The sequence below is a fragment of the Balaenoptera physalus genome, assembly GCF_965194825.1.
Source record: "Balaenoptera physalus genome assembly, chromosome: 18".
In the NCBI taxonomy this organism is placed as follows: Eukaryota; Metazoa; Chordata; class Mammalia; order Artiodactyla; family Balaenopteridae; genus Balaenoptera; species Balaenoptera physalus.
Genome location: NC_138899.1, coordinates 65,219,404 through 65,233,746, shown reverse-complemented (window position 1 = coordinate 65,233,746; position 14,343 = coordinate 65,219,404). Strand labels below are relative to the sequence as shown.

Below are 14,343 nucleotides of genomic sequence, written 5' to 3'. Positions count from 1 at the left end.
CCCTCCTTTCCCACATGCTGGAGGTTGGATAGACCCCCCCCCAAATGCCCGGGGCTCTCCCTCTGGTCCCCAAAGTAGGGAATAGGTCTGTCTTCTGGATATGGAACATCCTGACATCCACCTTGTTGGTGTCACCTGCTGTCCCCTGGCTGAAAGTCCATTTCAACTTGTTTCGTAGATCTGAATATAACAACGTTCTTCCTTATGAAATAAACATTTCTAGTGACTGTTACTGCCAGGGGTATCCACTGGCTTGCTTCTTCCAGGTAAAACTCTTCATGAAAACTATATGGATGACGTGCTGTTGAAACACCAGCCAGTTCTATTCTGGGCTTGGGCTTGCCAGATTCGTTCAGCATGACCAGAATGACCGTGAAGCATCAGAATATCATTTTAGAAAATTCCCGAACATGAGGAAAATGTGAAGATCTGTAGTCTGTGTGTCAAAACATCCGGGTAGAAAACTCAGTTTGCCATCCCAATGTTTATTTTATATATTTGGAATAGAAGAAATGGAAGCCCTGAATTTTTCACTTCTTATCTGTTTCCACTGTCAGCTCTTAACCCCACTTCCCCCAACCCTCCTCAGCTGGAGTAACGGCCCTACCTGGCTCCTAAGCCAAAGCCGATCAGGCCAGTAAACACAGGCAGAATCCATCTCCCCAAGTGGGCGAGGCCTGGAGTTCATCCCGCCCCTGGGAGCCTGATGGTGCTGTGGACATGAGCCCGTGTTTACTGAAAGCCCAGGGGCTTTACCTATAGGCAGTGACGGGTAGAGGTTAAAGATGAGAAGCTGGGAGTCAGACCTGGGCTGGGTTTCTGGTCTCTGCTCACTGGCTGTGAGATCTTGGGCTGCTTCCTCAGCTTTCCAAGCTTCTGATTCCTCGTCTGTAAAACGAGGTTCATGAAGAACTACTCATTAAGGTTGTTGTGAGGCTCATGGGAGATGTTACGCAGAAAGCACTGCGTATGGATTAAGTCCTGGGCTAGCAGGAGCTCCTGTTACCTCTAACGCCTCGCCTCCTCCTGTTACATGCCACTGTGCCTATGGCTTCCGGCCCAGGCCCCCTTTGAGACCCTCCTCCCTGGGTCTTTGTTTGGTCTGAGTGATGACCCCTTACCTTGCATCTGCTTGGGGCCCTCCCTGAATTCAGGTGGACCACAGAGAACTATGATGTTACCCCCACCTGACTTTAGGTATCACCCCTGCTCAAACTGGACCCCCCAGAAGAATGACAGTAGCAGATGGAACCCAACTGTCCATCCCCTTTGGTTAGTGCTGGCAGGGGGCAGCTCAGACTGCAGCCCAGGCTTGCTCAGACCCACCTTCCTCACCCCACAGGTCAGCGGCTGAGGCCTCACAGACTGTGTGACCAAACTGCCTGCCTCAGGACCTTGGCATATGATAAACATCAGGACTTCAGGGGAAAACAGACCACATGTCTGTAAGTATTTTATAGTTCGAATCATCATAGACATTCATCTATGTTTTCATTTTCTGTAGAAGAGAAAATAGAAAGCAAAAACCCATCACATTACAGAAACCTGAAAATGGATATAAATCTCTGTGGGTCTCTTGGTGCCATTATAGGCAAAACATAGAATTGCAAAGTAAAGTGATAACTTCAATAAACTCTGTGTGTGTGTGTGTGTGTGTGTGTGTGTGTGTGTGTGTGTGTGTGAAAATGACACCCTTCCTGATACATCTCTTCAGTGAAGGGCCTGCTGAGTCAGTGTTACAGAAACTCAGCCACACCCTCCTCAGGTGAGAGCCCCTCCCGCTCCCTGCCCCACACCTGTCTGGTTATAGCTTGTCTGCTTCCAGCTGACCGGGAGCATCTTGGGACTTGGTCTTGTATTCCCGACATAGACCTGGGTTTCTGGCACATAGTACGTGCTCAGTAAATACTGGACAAATGTGAGAACGAGGTCCTACGTGCTTCCTGAGTCTCCCCTCACTCACAGCTATTGCGAGCGTGGCCTACACTTGTCAATTTCTTCTCTTTAAAAAGGAGCACCTCCTAGGTGCCAGCTCCTTATTGGACACTTTTTTCCATATACTCTTTAGTTTCCTTCTCACAAGAACCCTGTGAGGAAGGTATTCTTACCCTCAATTGGCAAAGGAGGCCCCTGAGACTCAGAGGTGGAAGAATTGACTTCGGTCACGCAGCTAACGAGACAAAGAACCAGGAGCTGGTCCTGGTCTTTGCTTAGTTACTCAGGTCTTTTATTTTTATTAACTTTGAAGTTCTTAAACCACATCAACCCCAACTATACAGTCACTGTTTTGAGGGCAGGAACCAAGGGTGATAGTTCTTTGAAACCATCACAGTGCCAGGAATACCTGATAAAATATTGTTGATTGATCCCCATAAAAGGCCTTGATAGCAGACAGCTGACCAGTCTCATGACAAGCCTTTCTCTTTGAGAACCTTCAGATCTATGAGTTGGCTCCAGGACACAGGGATGAAAGCAAGTATTATGTATGAGGACAGGATCGGGCATCAAGTCTGTAACCCTGGAAACCTGCTTTGCCAGGAGCAGTGGGCATGAGTCAAGTTAATGGTTAAGGTTCTTAATACTTTTTAACCTTCTGTACCCTGTATACACAGAGACAGGCAGTCAGCATGGATTAAAGGAGCCCGGGTTAACCCCTAACTCTCCATATTTGGTCATTACACAGAAGTGGGCTGCCAGGTACTGAAGATTAACTGGCTTGGATTATCTGCCTGGGCAGATTAGCTGGCCCACATTGCAGCAGCTGAGGGTCCCTTGGCTGAGTGGTGCTAATTGTAGGTCAGGGCAATGGAAAGTTCTGTTTAAGGTGGAGGTTTTGAGAGAATGCCGGTCTACGTTGTGTTACGTGAGTGTATTAGTTGCTAGAGCTGCCATAGCAAGTACCATAGACTGGGTGGCTTAAACAACAGATATTTATTTTTTTGCAATTCTTGAGGCTAGAAGTCTGAGGTCAAGGTGTTGGCAGGGTTGGTTTCTCCTGAGGCCTCTGTCCTTGGCTTGTCGATGGCCGTCTTCTCCCTGTGTCTTCACATGCTCTTTCCTCTGTATGTGTCTGTGTCCTAATCTCCTCTCCTTATAAGGACACCAGTGAAGTTAGATCAAGTGTCCACCCTAACTTCATTACCTCTTTAAAGACCCTGTCTTTTGATACAGTGACATCCTGAGGTTCTGGGGGTTAGGGCTTTAGCACGTGAATTTGGGGGTGGGCAGACAATTCAGCCCCCATAACAGTGAGAGCATTGGTATGGTTACCAAAAAAGGCTCATCACTGATGGATGCCCCGCAGCCCCGCAGTTGCCATGATATTTGGTACTGTAAGAGGAGCTGTTTCCTGTCGTGGCTGGGTGGGCCATAAGAGAGAGGCCTGTCGGGAAGCTTTGACTTGGGGACCCAGAATCAAAGTTACGCCCCAGGACTTAATAAGGAAGATGATTCTTATCCTCCAAATCAGGAAGCTTTGGAGAATGAGAGAGCTGTTAATAAGTGCATGGGGTCAGCAGATACAGATTAGGCGGGGTCAGCAGATACAGACTAGGCAGGTCCAGCAAACTGGAGTCATTGGTCTTTTTATTATTAAATCACGTTACCATACTTTTCTGCTCCCTAATCCTGCAGTGAGTTATGTCAGTGTATCACTTGCATTTAACACACAAGAACTTCTGATTTGTTTGTTATTGATTTCAAGATGTGCTTAACCATGTTAAAATTCTTAGTGGCAAGGAACAGAATCCAACTCTGGCTGCTCTGAGCAGAATTAGAATTTTTATAAAGGATATCGGTGGCTCACAGCATCTCTGGGAGGGCCAAAGAACCAGGCTATGGTACAGAGCCAGGAACAATGCCCCGAAGTCCTCCATAGAACTGTCCAGTGAGGGTTTCAGTGGGTGCACACAGCAGCCTGTGCTTTGATACCACACACCCTCGACGCTGGACGTGGCCTCTAATCTGGAGAATCGTGCTGGTCACCTAGCTTCCTCTCTTGCTCCCTGTATTACATTCTATTTTCCGCACAGCAGCCAGAGCGATCTTTAAAAACTGCCAGTCATGGATAGGAATAAAGACGCAGACATAGAGAATGGACTTGAGGACACGGGGAGGGGGAAGGGTAAGCTGGGACGAAGTGAGAGAGTGGCACGGACATATATACACTACCAAATGTAAAACAGATAGCTAGTGGGAAGCAGCCGCATAGCACAGGGAGATCAGCTTGGTGCTTTGTGACCACCTAGAGGGGTGGGATAGGGAGGGTGGGAGGGAGGGAGACGCAAGAGGGAGGAGATATGGGGATGTATGTATATGTATAGCTGATTCACTCTGTTATACAGCAGAAACTAACACACCATTGTAAAGCAATTATACTCCAATAAAGATGTTAAAAAAAAAAACAAACCTGCCGGTCATATGGCCTCTCTCCTCCTGTGGCCTCCCATTGCCTGTGGATGTGCAGGCCCCTCCTACTCCCTGCCCTTGTCCTCTGTGCTCCTTAGATACGAGCTCTTCCCACCTCAGTGCCTTTGCATTGTTGCTGTACCCTCTGCCTGGGACTCTCTGCTCCAGGGTGGCCAGTTTCTTCTTATAATTCAGGTTTCTGCTTAAATGTCATGTTCTCGGAAAAGCGGCCTTTTCTGACCAGACAATCCACAGAAACCCTTCCCTCCAAACGACTCACGATAACATCATCCTGGGTTACGGCAGCCCTTATCCGACACAGTGTCCATTTATTTGTTTCCACGTTGGTGTCTCTTTCTGGGCTCTAGACTGTTTTCTGTAAGCGCCCCTGCTGTTGCCTGCTCTCTCCTCAGCTGCAGACACTGAACCAGGTAAGTGCTCAGTAAATCTAGCCCTCTTCTTCCACAAATGTTTGCTGAATAAATAAGGGAAGGGGCAGCATTCAGCAGAGAGAATGTGGTGGGTACCCTGTGTGTCCTGAGCAGGGATGGGGCGTTGAACACCGTCCTGTCTCTACGCCACGGGAGTAAGAATGAGTCAGCTGATTTTTTTTTTTTTTTTTTTTTTTTTTTAAACCCCACATTTGTTTATTTATTTTTGGCTGTGTTGGGTTTTCATTTCTGTGCGAGGGCTTTCTCTAGTTGTGGCAAGCGGGGGCCACTCTTCATCGCGGTGCGCGGGCCTCTCACTATCACGGCCGCTCTTGTTGCCGAGCACAGGCTCCAGACGCACAGGCTCAGTAGTTGTGGCTCACGGGCCTAGTTGCTCCGTGGCATGCGGGATCTTCCCAGACCAGGGCTTGAACCCATGTACCCTGCATTAGCAGGCAGGTTCTCAACCACTGCACCATCAGGGAAGCCCGAGTCAGCTGATTTTTTAAGAGCCCAGGATGCACATTTTTCCGCAGGAGGAAGGCTGACTGTGCCGACCTCACAGGGCAGGAAGAAGCGCCAACCCTCTCGCAGCCCCTCCCAGGAGTGGCTCAGCCTGCGAACGGGTTCCATCAGGAGGCTTTTTCTGCAGAGCAATCACTCCTCACGGGCCTGTGGGCTCAGGAAAAAAACCTGTGTCTGACCCCACCTTCCGGTTCCTGGTTAATTGGTCTGCGTGGGGCCCGGGCGCCCCTAGTGGTGAAAACCGCTCCTCTGGTGCTTCTCAGATGAGGCCTGGCTGGAGAAGCGGGCAGAGCTCCGGCCCTCGACTTCCACAGCCCGCGATCCCTGGGGTGCTGGTTGGCCCGCAGACTCCCGCTCGGCCGGCTTCCACCCAGCTCCCAGGGGATGCGCTGGCTCTCCGACCTCTCTTTGAGTGGCCAGAACCTAGAGCTGCCCAAAGGTATCATTTGACGGGGGAGTAGGAGGCTCCAATTTGGCCTTAGTCCCCAACCAGCTTCTTCTGGAGGGCCCTGCATTTCAAAGGTAAGGGACTTGCTCAGACATTAGTGAGATTTTCGTTCTCATTTTGCTAGTGCGATGTTTGTGCGTGTGTGTGCGTTTTCTCTGATGGCCAGAACCCCCCAGTTGAGGGGTTGCAGCAGAGCGGGATCCCTGGGCACAACTGGTTCCCCACCAAGATGCAATCCAACGGTAATATATCAACACTTCCCCTCCAACCCTGACACGCAGCATTTCAGACCGCCGAACCCAGTCTGCTCAGGTGCGCCCAATCAAGCTGTTTTCCTTTGCCGGGTTTGTATTACAGGTCTCAGACGCCTCTGCTCCTGCATTCAGCGTCTCCGCTTTGCTGGGACCAAGTGGATACCCTGGGGGCCCTGGAGGACACCAGGTAGGTCCTCTCAGTTCTGACTGCGTCTCTGGACCAAATGGGGTCTTGTTTCCCTTCATCTCTGTGTCCTTCTGATGTTCACAGACCCCAGCCTCATTGTGTCCCAGCCATCATTATGTCCCCAGCACTTAATACCATACCTGGTATAGTCATCCCCCAGTAAAGAACTGAAGGAATGAATGCCCTCCTACCCTCTGGTCTACGGTTCTGACGCCAAGCACAGTTTCCTTTAACATGGTTATTTGGAGTAGGAGACAGGTTTCTGTTTTACCTGTAATGGTGCTGTGTGGTACTAGTCTTTAGCCCAATAAAGGAGCGCAACACGGTTCTTGGAAAAACCTCGGTGATTACAGGTTAGACATCTGCAACAATTAAAATTGTTGGTTGAATTTACCAATCATGATCTCAGTCATTGATTCTCAATCCTGGTTGTACTTTAAAATCACCTGGGGAGGATTTTTAACTGTAGATGTTGAGTTCCCAAGCAAATCAATGGAAACTTAATCTCCAAGGTTTGAGCTTTGGGCATTTTTACAGGTGATTCTGCAGCCCACTGATGGCTGAGAATCACTGATGTAAATAAGAGTGAGATTGCCAAGATCTGGTGTGTTGGTTACTTTTCCTTATAGAAAAGCCTGGGAGTGGCTGGGTTGCTTCCAGCAGGCTATTTGGAAACTGCCTGATGTCTTAGAACAGTGGTTCTTAAAAGGAAGTCCCAGGGCCAGGAGCTTCAGCATAACCTGGAAACCTGTTATTTTTAAATTTCCCGTCCCAGTCCAGACCTACTGAAGCAAAGACTCTGGGGATGGCACTTAGTAATCTGCAGTTTAACAAGCCCTCCAGGTGATTCTACTGCAGGCTTAAATTTGAGAACCACCGCTTTAGGGCTCATCCATGGTACCTGGAGGAACTCTCCACCGCGGGCGTCTTCTCCCCTCCACCTATACTGTGTCTTGGCTGGGTTCCTTATCAGACCCAAATCCATCCATGCCACCGATATTAATCAAACCTCTACTACAGCAAGGTACTATTCTAGGCTCTGGAGATGCAAAGGTGAGCAAGTTAGACAAGATTCCTGTCCTCCTGGAACGAATAGTCCATTGGGGAGGACAGATATTATTTCAACACTAGCCTAATTATATAATAAACGGTGAACACTGCTGTGCAGGAAAGAAAAATAGCTTATGATGGGGGATTTGACCTCATTTGAGAGGACAGCCTTCTCTAAGGAAGTGACCTTTGAGCTGGGACCTTAAGATTAGTACGAGTAAGTAGGTGAGGGGTGTTTGTAGAAGAAGAGAGAGATTCAGATGTGGGAAGGGCAGGCACGAAGGCTGTGCAATGGGTGACAGCATGGCACTCAAGGTGCTGAAAGAGACCAGTGAGGTGGGAATAGGGATACTGGACAGATGGGCAGGAGGTCAGGGAGCCGCTATAGTAGTGGCTATAGTGGTCATAGTGTGTGTGTACACATCTATATACACATGCAGCCCCTATTTATAGTAGATATATATAGTAGTGTATATAGTGGCTATAGTATATACATATATATATATAAATAATGTGTGTATATATATTGTATATACATATATCAAATGCATATTATATAATATATATAGCAGTATATACAGTGGCTATAGTATGGCCATTCAGTGTCTGTGGTTACCTTCTTCTCCGTTCACAGCCCCTCATTATGCCCGAGACGTGATTTTGCATCACTGCTAATTCCCCAGCCTTGGCACTTTTTATCCACCAAGTTCACCTCATTTTGCAGTAATGATAGCCCCCAGGAAAAGCCCAGACTGGATTAGCACAGGGGACTGTTATTTCAGCACCCTGCGGATTCACAACTGGGATTCACAGCTGTGAAAAGCTGGTTCAGCCCCACTCCCTTTCTTTAAATCAGCAATGACCTAAACAAACTAACTCCACCGCCCAGGAAATTTAGCTGGAGTCAGTGCACTGAAAACTCAAAGGCACCGGATAAGAATGAAAAGTTTGTGGGTCTCAAAAGCTACAGCGGAAAGCCAGAATTTATTGATTTGTCCGCATAGCCCTCTAGAGCTTAAATTTCTCACAGAAATTGGTGTTCAAAATTGTTTAAATGCAAATGCTATAGTATTCCAGTCTCCCTAGAGAATTTCACTTTCTCATGAGACTAAGTTTGTGGATCTCTTCCAAATCTAATGTTTTTGAATCAAACTTCAAGGCTTTGTATTTTTTGAGCTCCTAAGAGGAGTAATATACAATGTGAAATTCCTAAGGAATCCCTCAAGGAAATCAGAGTGGCAAAGGTCACATTCCCAGCAGCCCATGAAAGGCGCTCACAGACGCGGCTGAATGTAATATGATGTGAGCATGAGGGAGGGAGGGTAATAATTCTGATATGTGTGTGTGTATGGGAGGGTAATAAAGAAGCATCGCTTCCTTCTGGAGAGAATAAGGACCTGGTCTTCTCAGGCTTTATTTCTTCTATTGATTTGAGTTGCCCTTTGGACCAAGAGGTTGTAGAAAGCAGGGGAGGAGAGCACGCCAAAAGGGAACATTTGGCCTCTGTACTTGAGAGAAATGGTACTTGTTTTACAAGGAGAACAAAATCTAGCAAGGCAAAGCTGCAGAAAGATGCAAAGACAAAAAGGACTGGGGACAAGATAAGGCAGGGATTGCCTGTGTTTGGGTTGGTTTGAGAGGGCTTCTCTGCAGAGAATCACGACGTGGTTAAAGACAAATTGATGGAATAACACATTGACCAACATGGTGAACTGGCAAAATTGAATATCACCCCAATTTTTTCAGATATTGATAACTTTATTTTGCCAGAGAGGCAGTTCAGCAATATTTTGTATGTTAGTAAGCATTTCTGCTCATATTCTAGCATATTGAATGGTTTTAATGGTTTTGGATTTTATTGCTTTTATATTTTATTTCCAATTTACTTTCAGGTGTTTGTGACTCTTTTACTTGCTAATCAGTGTGTTCATGAATTCTTAAAATTTTGCCTTTGGCTGTTAGCAAATTCTCCATCTGGAAAAAATGGTTCAAAACGTATCTTTGTAATTACCTGCTCAGGTTTTTTCTGACATCTCCTGAATGCATGTAAAAGCAATTTTGTCCATTTTCTAAGTTATTATTTTAAATTATTAATTCACTTTCAATTAATGGGGTGACAGCTGTCCCAGTTTGCCTGGGACTGAGGGGTTTCCGGGGATATGGAGCTTTCAGTGCTAAAACTGCGAGTGCCCAGCGCAAAATGAGATGGTAGTCATCCTAGGTAGCAATGCCTACTGGGCAGAGATAGCCAGCTCTCCCCCGAACACTCACATTTCTCTTTCATAGTGTCACATTTTTGTCCCGCCAGGGACACATTTCCCAGCCTCCTTTGCATCCAGGTGTGGCCATGTGAGTGGTTCTCATCAATGGCTCTAATGTTAGCAAAAGTGATACAGAAGCAGGTGTTTCTCTACCTGCTTCTCCATATTACCTGGATGTTGCCACCCAAGTCAACCTTGGAAATGCCGTGCACTGAAAATGGAAGAGCCACTGTGGACCTGGGTTAGTGGTTGAGTGCCTGTTGCCAAGGCCCCCTCACCATCCTCCTTGCCACCACTGCCGCGGGGCAAGCAGGATACAAGCTTCTATTGGGTGTCAAAAGTGAGGGGTCAATGTTCCAGCAGTTGGTGCTATCATAATTAATATAGCTGTCCAACCTTTTAAGCTATTTTTTGACCATTTTGATTGTATATTCTTTTTAAAATTAAAAGGCTAGGGAGTTTTTACCATAAAAGTTTTTTTTAACCACCCATGATATTCTATAGTCGCCATTTGATATGACTTTTGTTGTCAGATTTGAAGGCTGAAACTCCCCAGGGTGGATTCAGACTCAGTTTGGACTTTGCCAGAGAATTCTTAGAACAAGAGGGGTGGGCATGTCGGTGAGGGAAAGGCCCACTGGCAGATTTCTTGTCTGAGAGGGGCTGGAGTGAAGGAAGGATATGAGGTTACTACAGGTAACAGTCCTCGTTCCATTCAACCTACAACATAATGCACCCCTTACCGAGGCTCGTGAAAACTGCCTCTTGACTCCAAATCTAGAATTTCTCTAGAAAGCTAAGCAGGGCTGGCAGCTCTGTAAAAATACTGAGGGTATCAGCAGCCACTTTAGTAACCAGAATTCTCCTTAGTTTTTTAAAAATCTGGGAATACTAGTGCTTATCTTTATGAGTTAAATGAGACAACGTATTTGAAAATACCTGACACTTGGTAGGTGCCCTGTAAATCTTCTTCTCCTTCTTTCTTTGCAAAAAGAAAAACGGCACTTTCTCCTTCTCTTACTAACACGATTCAAAGGTTCTAGGGTAGTGTATCCATCAGAGTCCTTGAGAAGCGGATGCGAAGATGAAATTCGATGTGCAGGAGAGTCACTGGGGGGAGAAACCTTGAAGAATAAAGAGAGGGAGAATGGGAGAGGGGAGAGCCATTGATCGGAGATGCTGGTCTGACACCTTGGAGGGGAGAAAGTGTTGGTAGAAGGAGCTGGAGAATTTGGTGCAGATTTTTTTTAAAATTAATTAATTAATTAATTTTTATTTTTGGCTGTGTTGGGTCTTTGTTTCTGTGCGAGGGCTTTCTCTAGTTGCGGCAAGCGGGGGCCACTCTTCATCGCGGTGCGCGGGCCTCTCACTATCGTGGCCTCTCTTGTCACGGAGCACAGGCTCCAGACGCGCAGGCTCAGCAGTTGTGGCTCACGGGCCCAGTTGCTCCGCGGCATGTGGGATCTTCCCAGACCAGGGCTTGAACCTGTGTCCCCTGCATTGGCAGGCAGACTCTCAACCACTGCGCCACCAGGGAAGCCCTGGTGCAGCTTTGAGAAGCTCTCGGCCAGCCAATAGGGAGCCCAAGCAAAGACTGCCCACTAGGGAATCCTGCTGTGGGAGGAGCGGCCCGGCACTCCCGCTGGGCCCAGGCATCGTCCTGACAGCCAACTACGTCCCCTGCAGCAGCTCCTCTTGGCAAGAAAGCATTGAATGGTGCATTCTCGCAAGTGCTAGGTATAGGGGGATTTTCCCCAACAAACAAAAACCTCTACGGAGGGTTTCTCATAGATTTCAGGTTAGAGTTATAACTAAAGCTTCAACAGCAGAACAGAACAAACTGGTAAAAAGTTCTGCTAAGAAAGCTTGGATTTTGTGAAATAGCCAGGAGGTGGAAAAAGCCTCCCGTGTAATGCAATTCAAGGTGGCACAGCAGCCTGGGAATTTGGGGCCGTCTGTCATAAGCTGGGTTCATGTCAGGTCCTACAGATAAGCCTGCAATGTGTAGCTGTGTGGAGGTTCTATTACCGGGAGAAGTAAGTCTTAGGATTAAATCTCTGCTTTGAGATATAAAATGAGAAGTGTCCTGACGCCTTGAGTAGGTAGGGAGCGTGATGGCACTTGAGGACGAGCAGGCTGAGGTGGAAGCAGATTTGGGGGGGCATCCCTTTATGTTTTCTGTGCCCCGAGGAGACAGAGGTTTAGAAGAGAGTTAATGGGAGTTCTAGAGACCGGGGCTTTGTTTCCACTGGTTCAAGTTACTTCTCTGATCTGGGATTTAGAGTCTTTAGTATAAAAATGGGAGTCACACCCTGTGCTGCCAGTTCTAATCTCACAAGAGACTGCAAAATTCAAATTTTAAATTGATCCTGAATACCAGGTGTGAGTCTGGGGCCTGAAGCTTTCATAATTTGTGGGGACTCTTTAAAAAAAAAAACAGAAAATATTCGAAACAAGTTAGGTAAGAAAACAAATACTTAGAATGAAGAAAGAAATCACAACAAATTACAAATTAGAAATACCTGACCAATATCACACAAATCACAAGATCCAGAAAAAGTCTAATATTTTAATGAACTAAGTACCCGTCCCACATCTATAATACTTTTCCCCTACGTTTTTTGTCCACCCCTTCTTATAACAATGATTTTCGTAATACTATGCCAAAATCAGATTATCTTTCTGTAGAGAGACTAGAAAGATAATTCAGACTTTACTAGCGTGATTGATCACAAATTTTTCCCCCAGTTTTATTGCGATATAACTGATATATAAGATCAAAATATGTTAAATTGATAGTTGGGATACACAAAACATGTGACTTCATATACTGAAGTATAAAATATTTGTGTTAAATTACTATAGATTTGTGTTTTATGGACCCAGGCATACTAATAAATTCTGTTCCATGTAATTCCCATGGAAATAAAAAAAATAATGTGTGGCATGTTTATAAATGTATTATTGAGCATATTCTTGACAAGGTCCCTGTGAGAGCTGAATTCTCTGCTCACATTTTTACATGTCTGGGGTTTAGAAGGATTTTCCCAAGACAAGCTTTGGGCTTAGGACATTTCAAGCCTTATTTCTCTCTGACCACCCAAGTTCTTGTAGTGTCAGGTGCCAAAAAGGATGTGTTCTTATGCCAGTATGACCCGTGGGCTGATGGGGACCTTTCTGGAAGCCGTTCTTAGCCTGTGACACCAGCCATGACTTAACTCTGTACAGTCAAGAAACTGCAAAACAACATATAAGTATATCCCACTAGACCCAAATGCAGCGTATCCTCAGCTTAACTTCCACTTGGTTGGTATCCACTAAGCAGTAAAAGTACAGTATGAGACCTGTGGGTAGAGGAGGCATTCCAATTTCAGAGGGCTCAAAAATAATAAAATCCTAAGTTATACATTCTCTTTTTAGGCACAATCTTTCATTTATATTTTATTTTTAGAAAAGGTATTATAATTATAAGGTTACAAAATTAGAGAGGCACAAACCAGTATACATTGAAAATATTCTCTCATTCTTCTGTCCTTAACTCCCAGGTCTGCTCTCCTGAGGCAGCCAATAGTACCGGTCTCTTGTGTTTCAGTTCTGTTCATGCCAACAGTTACGTGTGTGTGTGCATGCATGTGTGTGTGTATATATATAAAATCATATTCATATTTGCATTTAAAACATTTTACCATATATGTATGTCCTTTTTCCCTTTTTAAAAAATCAAGCATACTGTAGGCAGTATTCTGCTCCTTGATTTTCTCATTTAATTATATATCTCAGAAATTGTTCCATATCAGTAAAGACCTTCCTTATTTCTTTTTTACAGCTGTGTAATATTCCATTGTCAGAATTCATTTAACTAGTACCCTATTAATGGACATTTGGTTCATTTGTGATTTTTCCTATTACTATAAATAATGCTTTAATGCATGCATTATTTCTCATATGTACTAGTATGTCTATAGGATAAATTATTTGATGGGAATTGCTATTTGATAGCATTAAATACATGTGATTTTTATTAGATATTGCCAAACTGTCATCCTATAGAGGTTGTACTAGTACCCTCTCACCTGCTGTATATGACAATGCCTCTTTCCCCACATTCTTGCCATTAAAATTGTCCTAAAACTTTTTGATATTTTCCAATGTAATAGATTAAAAATGGGATCTAAGTGTGGTTTTTAATGTGGATTTCTTTTCTTATGAATGCATCTCTTTTATTATGAATGCACATTTCTGACCCTGTTTCTATGGTTATGTCTTTTTCTCTGACCCTCTCTGCCTCCTCATTATAATTTTAAGAATCCTTGTGATGAGCTGGGTTCACCCCAATTCTAAGGTCAGTTGATTAGCAACATTAATCCCAGCTGCATTTGGCACATTTTCTTATGTCTCATCATATTCTTTTGCTCTGTTAATTTTTCTTATTGATGTATAGGAGTTCTTTGTATATGAGTAAAATCAGCTCTTTGAGATATAAACTACAGATGGTTCCTGGCCCTCCCCACAGTTTGACATTTGGATTTGACGTTGCTTATGATGATACTTGTCTCGAAAAATCTCAAGTTTTGTGTAACAAAATATGTCTGCTTTTCCTTTTTGGTACCATACTTGGGCCTTCCTTGCTCTGAGACTGTAAAAGAATTCTCCTATGATTTCTTCTGCTTTATAATTTTATTTTTTACATTTAAATATTTTAACCACCTGGAATTTTTTTCTGCTGTAAGGTATAACACATGGTCCCAATTTTTTTTCCAGATGACCACCCAGTTAATTT

At 45.0% G+C, this 14,343-nt stretch overlaps 2 protein-coding genes across 8 annotated transcripts in view; one reads left to right on the top strand and one right to left on the bottom strand.

The window, feature by feature from the left end:
- FAM124A (family with sequence similarity 124 member A) overlaps nucleotides 1–14,343 on the bottom strand; it is a 169,929-nt gene that overhangs the window by 12,299 nt on the left and 143,287 nt on the right. The window contains exon 4 of one of the 4 annotated variants that reach the window (XM_082434457.1): nucleotides 453–888. The exons of 2 other annotated variants lie outside the window; for them this stretch is intronic. In XM_082434457.1, coding sequence (XP_082290583.1) covers nucleotides 757–888 — 132 coding nt within the window. In that variant the 3' untranslated portion in view covers nucleotides 453–756. Of the gene's footprint in view, nucleotides 1–452; nucleotides 889–6,262; nucleotides 10,688–14,343 lie in introns of those variants that run through there. One more of the 4 variants, XM_082434454.1, reaches the window with a different exon arrangement.
- LOC309647299 (uncharacterized protein) overlaps nucleotides 374–14,343 on the top strand; it is a 110,955-nt gene continuing 96,985 nt past the window's right edge. For 2 of the 4 annotated variants that reach the window (XR_014255915.1, XM_082434541.1), the window contains exons 1-3: nucleotides 374–456; nucleotides 1,343–1,445; nucleotides 6,169–6,252. Coding sequence is in view for 1 of the 4 variants with exons in the window: in XM_082434541.1 (XP_082290667.1) it covers nucleotides 1,440–1,445; nucleotides 6,169–6,252 (90 nt within the window). In the remaining 3 variants the exon portion in view is untranslated. Of the gene's footprint in view, nucleotides 457–1,342; nucleotides 1,446–5,347; nucleotides 5,886–6,168; nucleotides 6,253–14,343 lie in introns of those variants that run through there. The other 2 variants (XR_014255914.1, XR_014255916.1) reach the window with 1 other exon arrangement.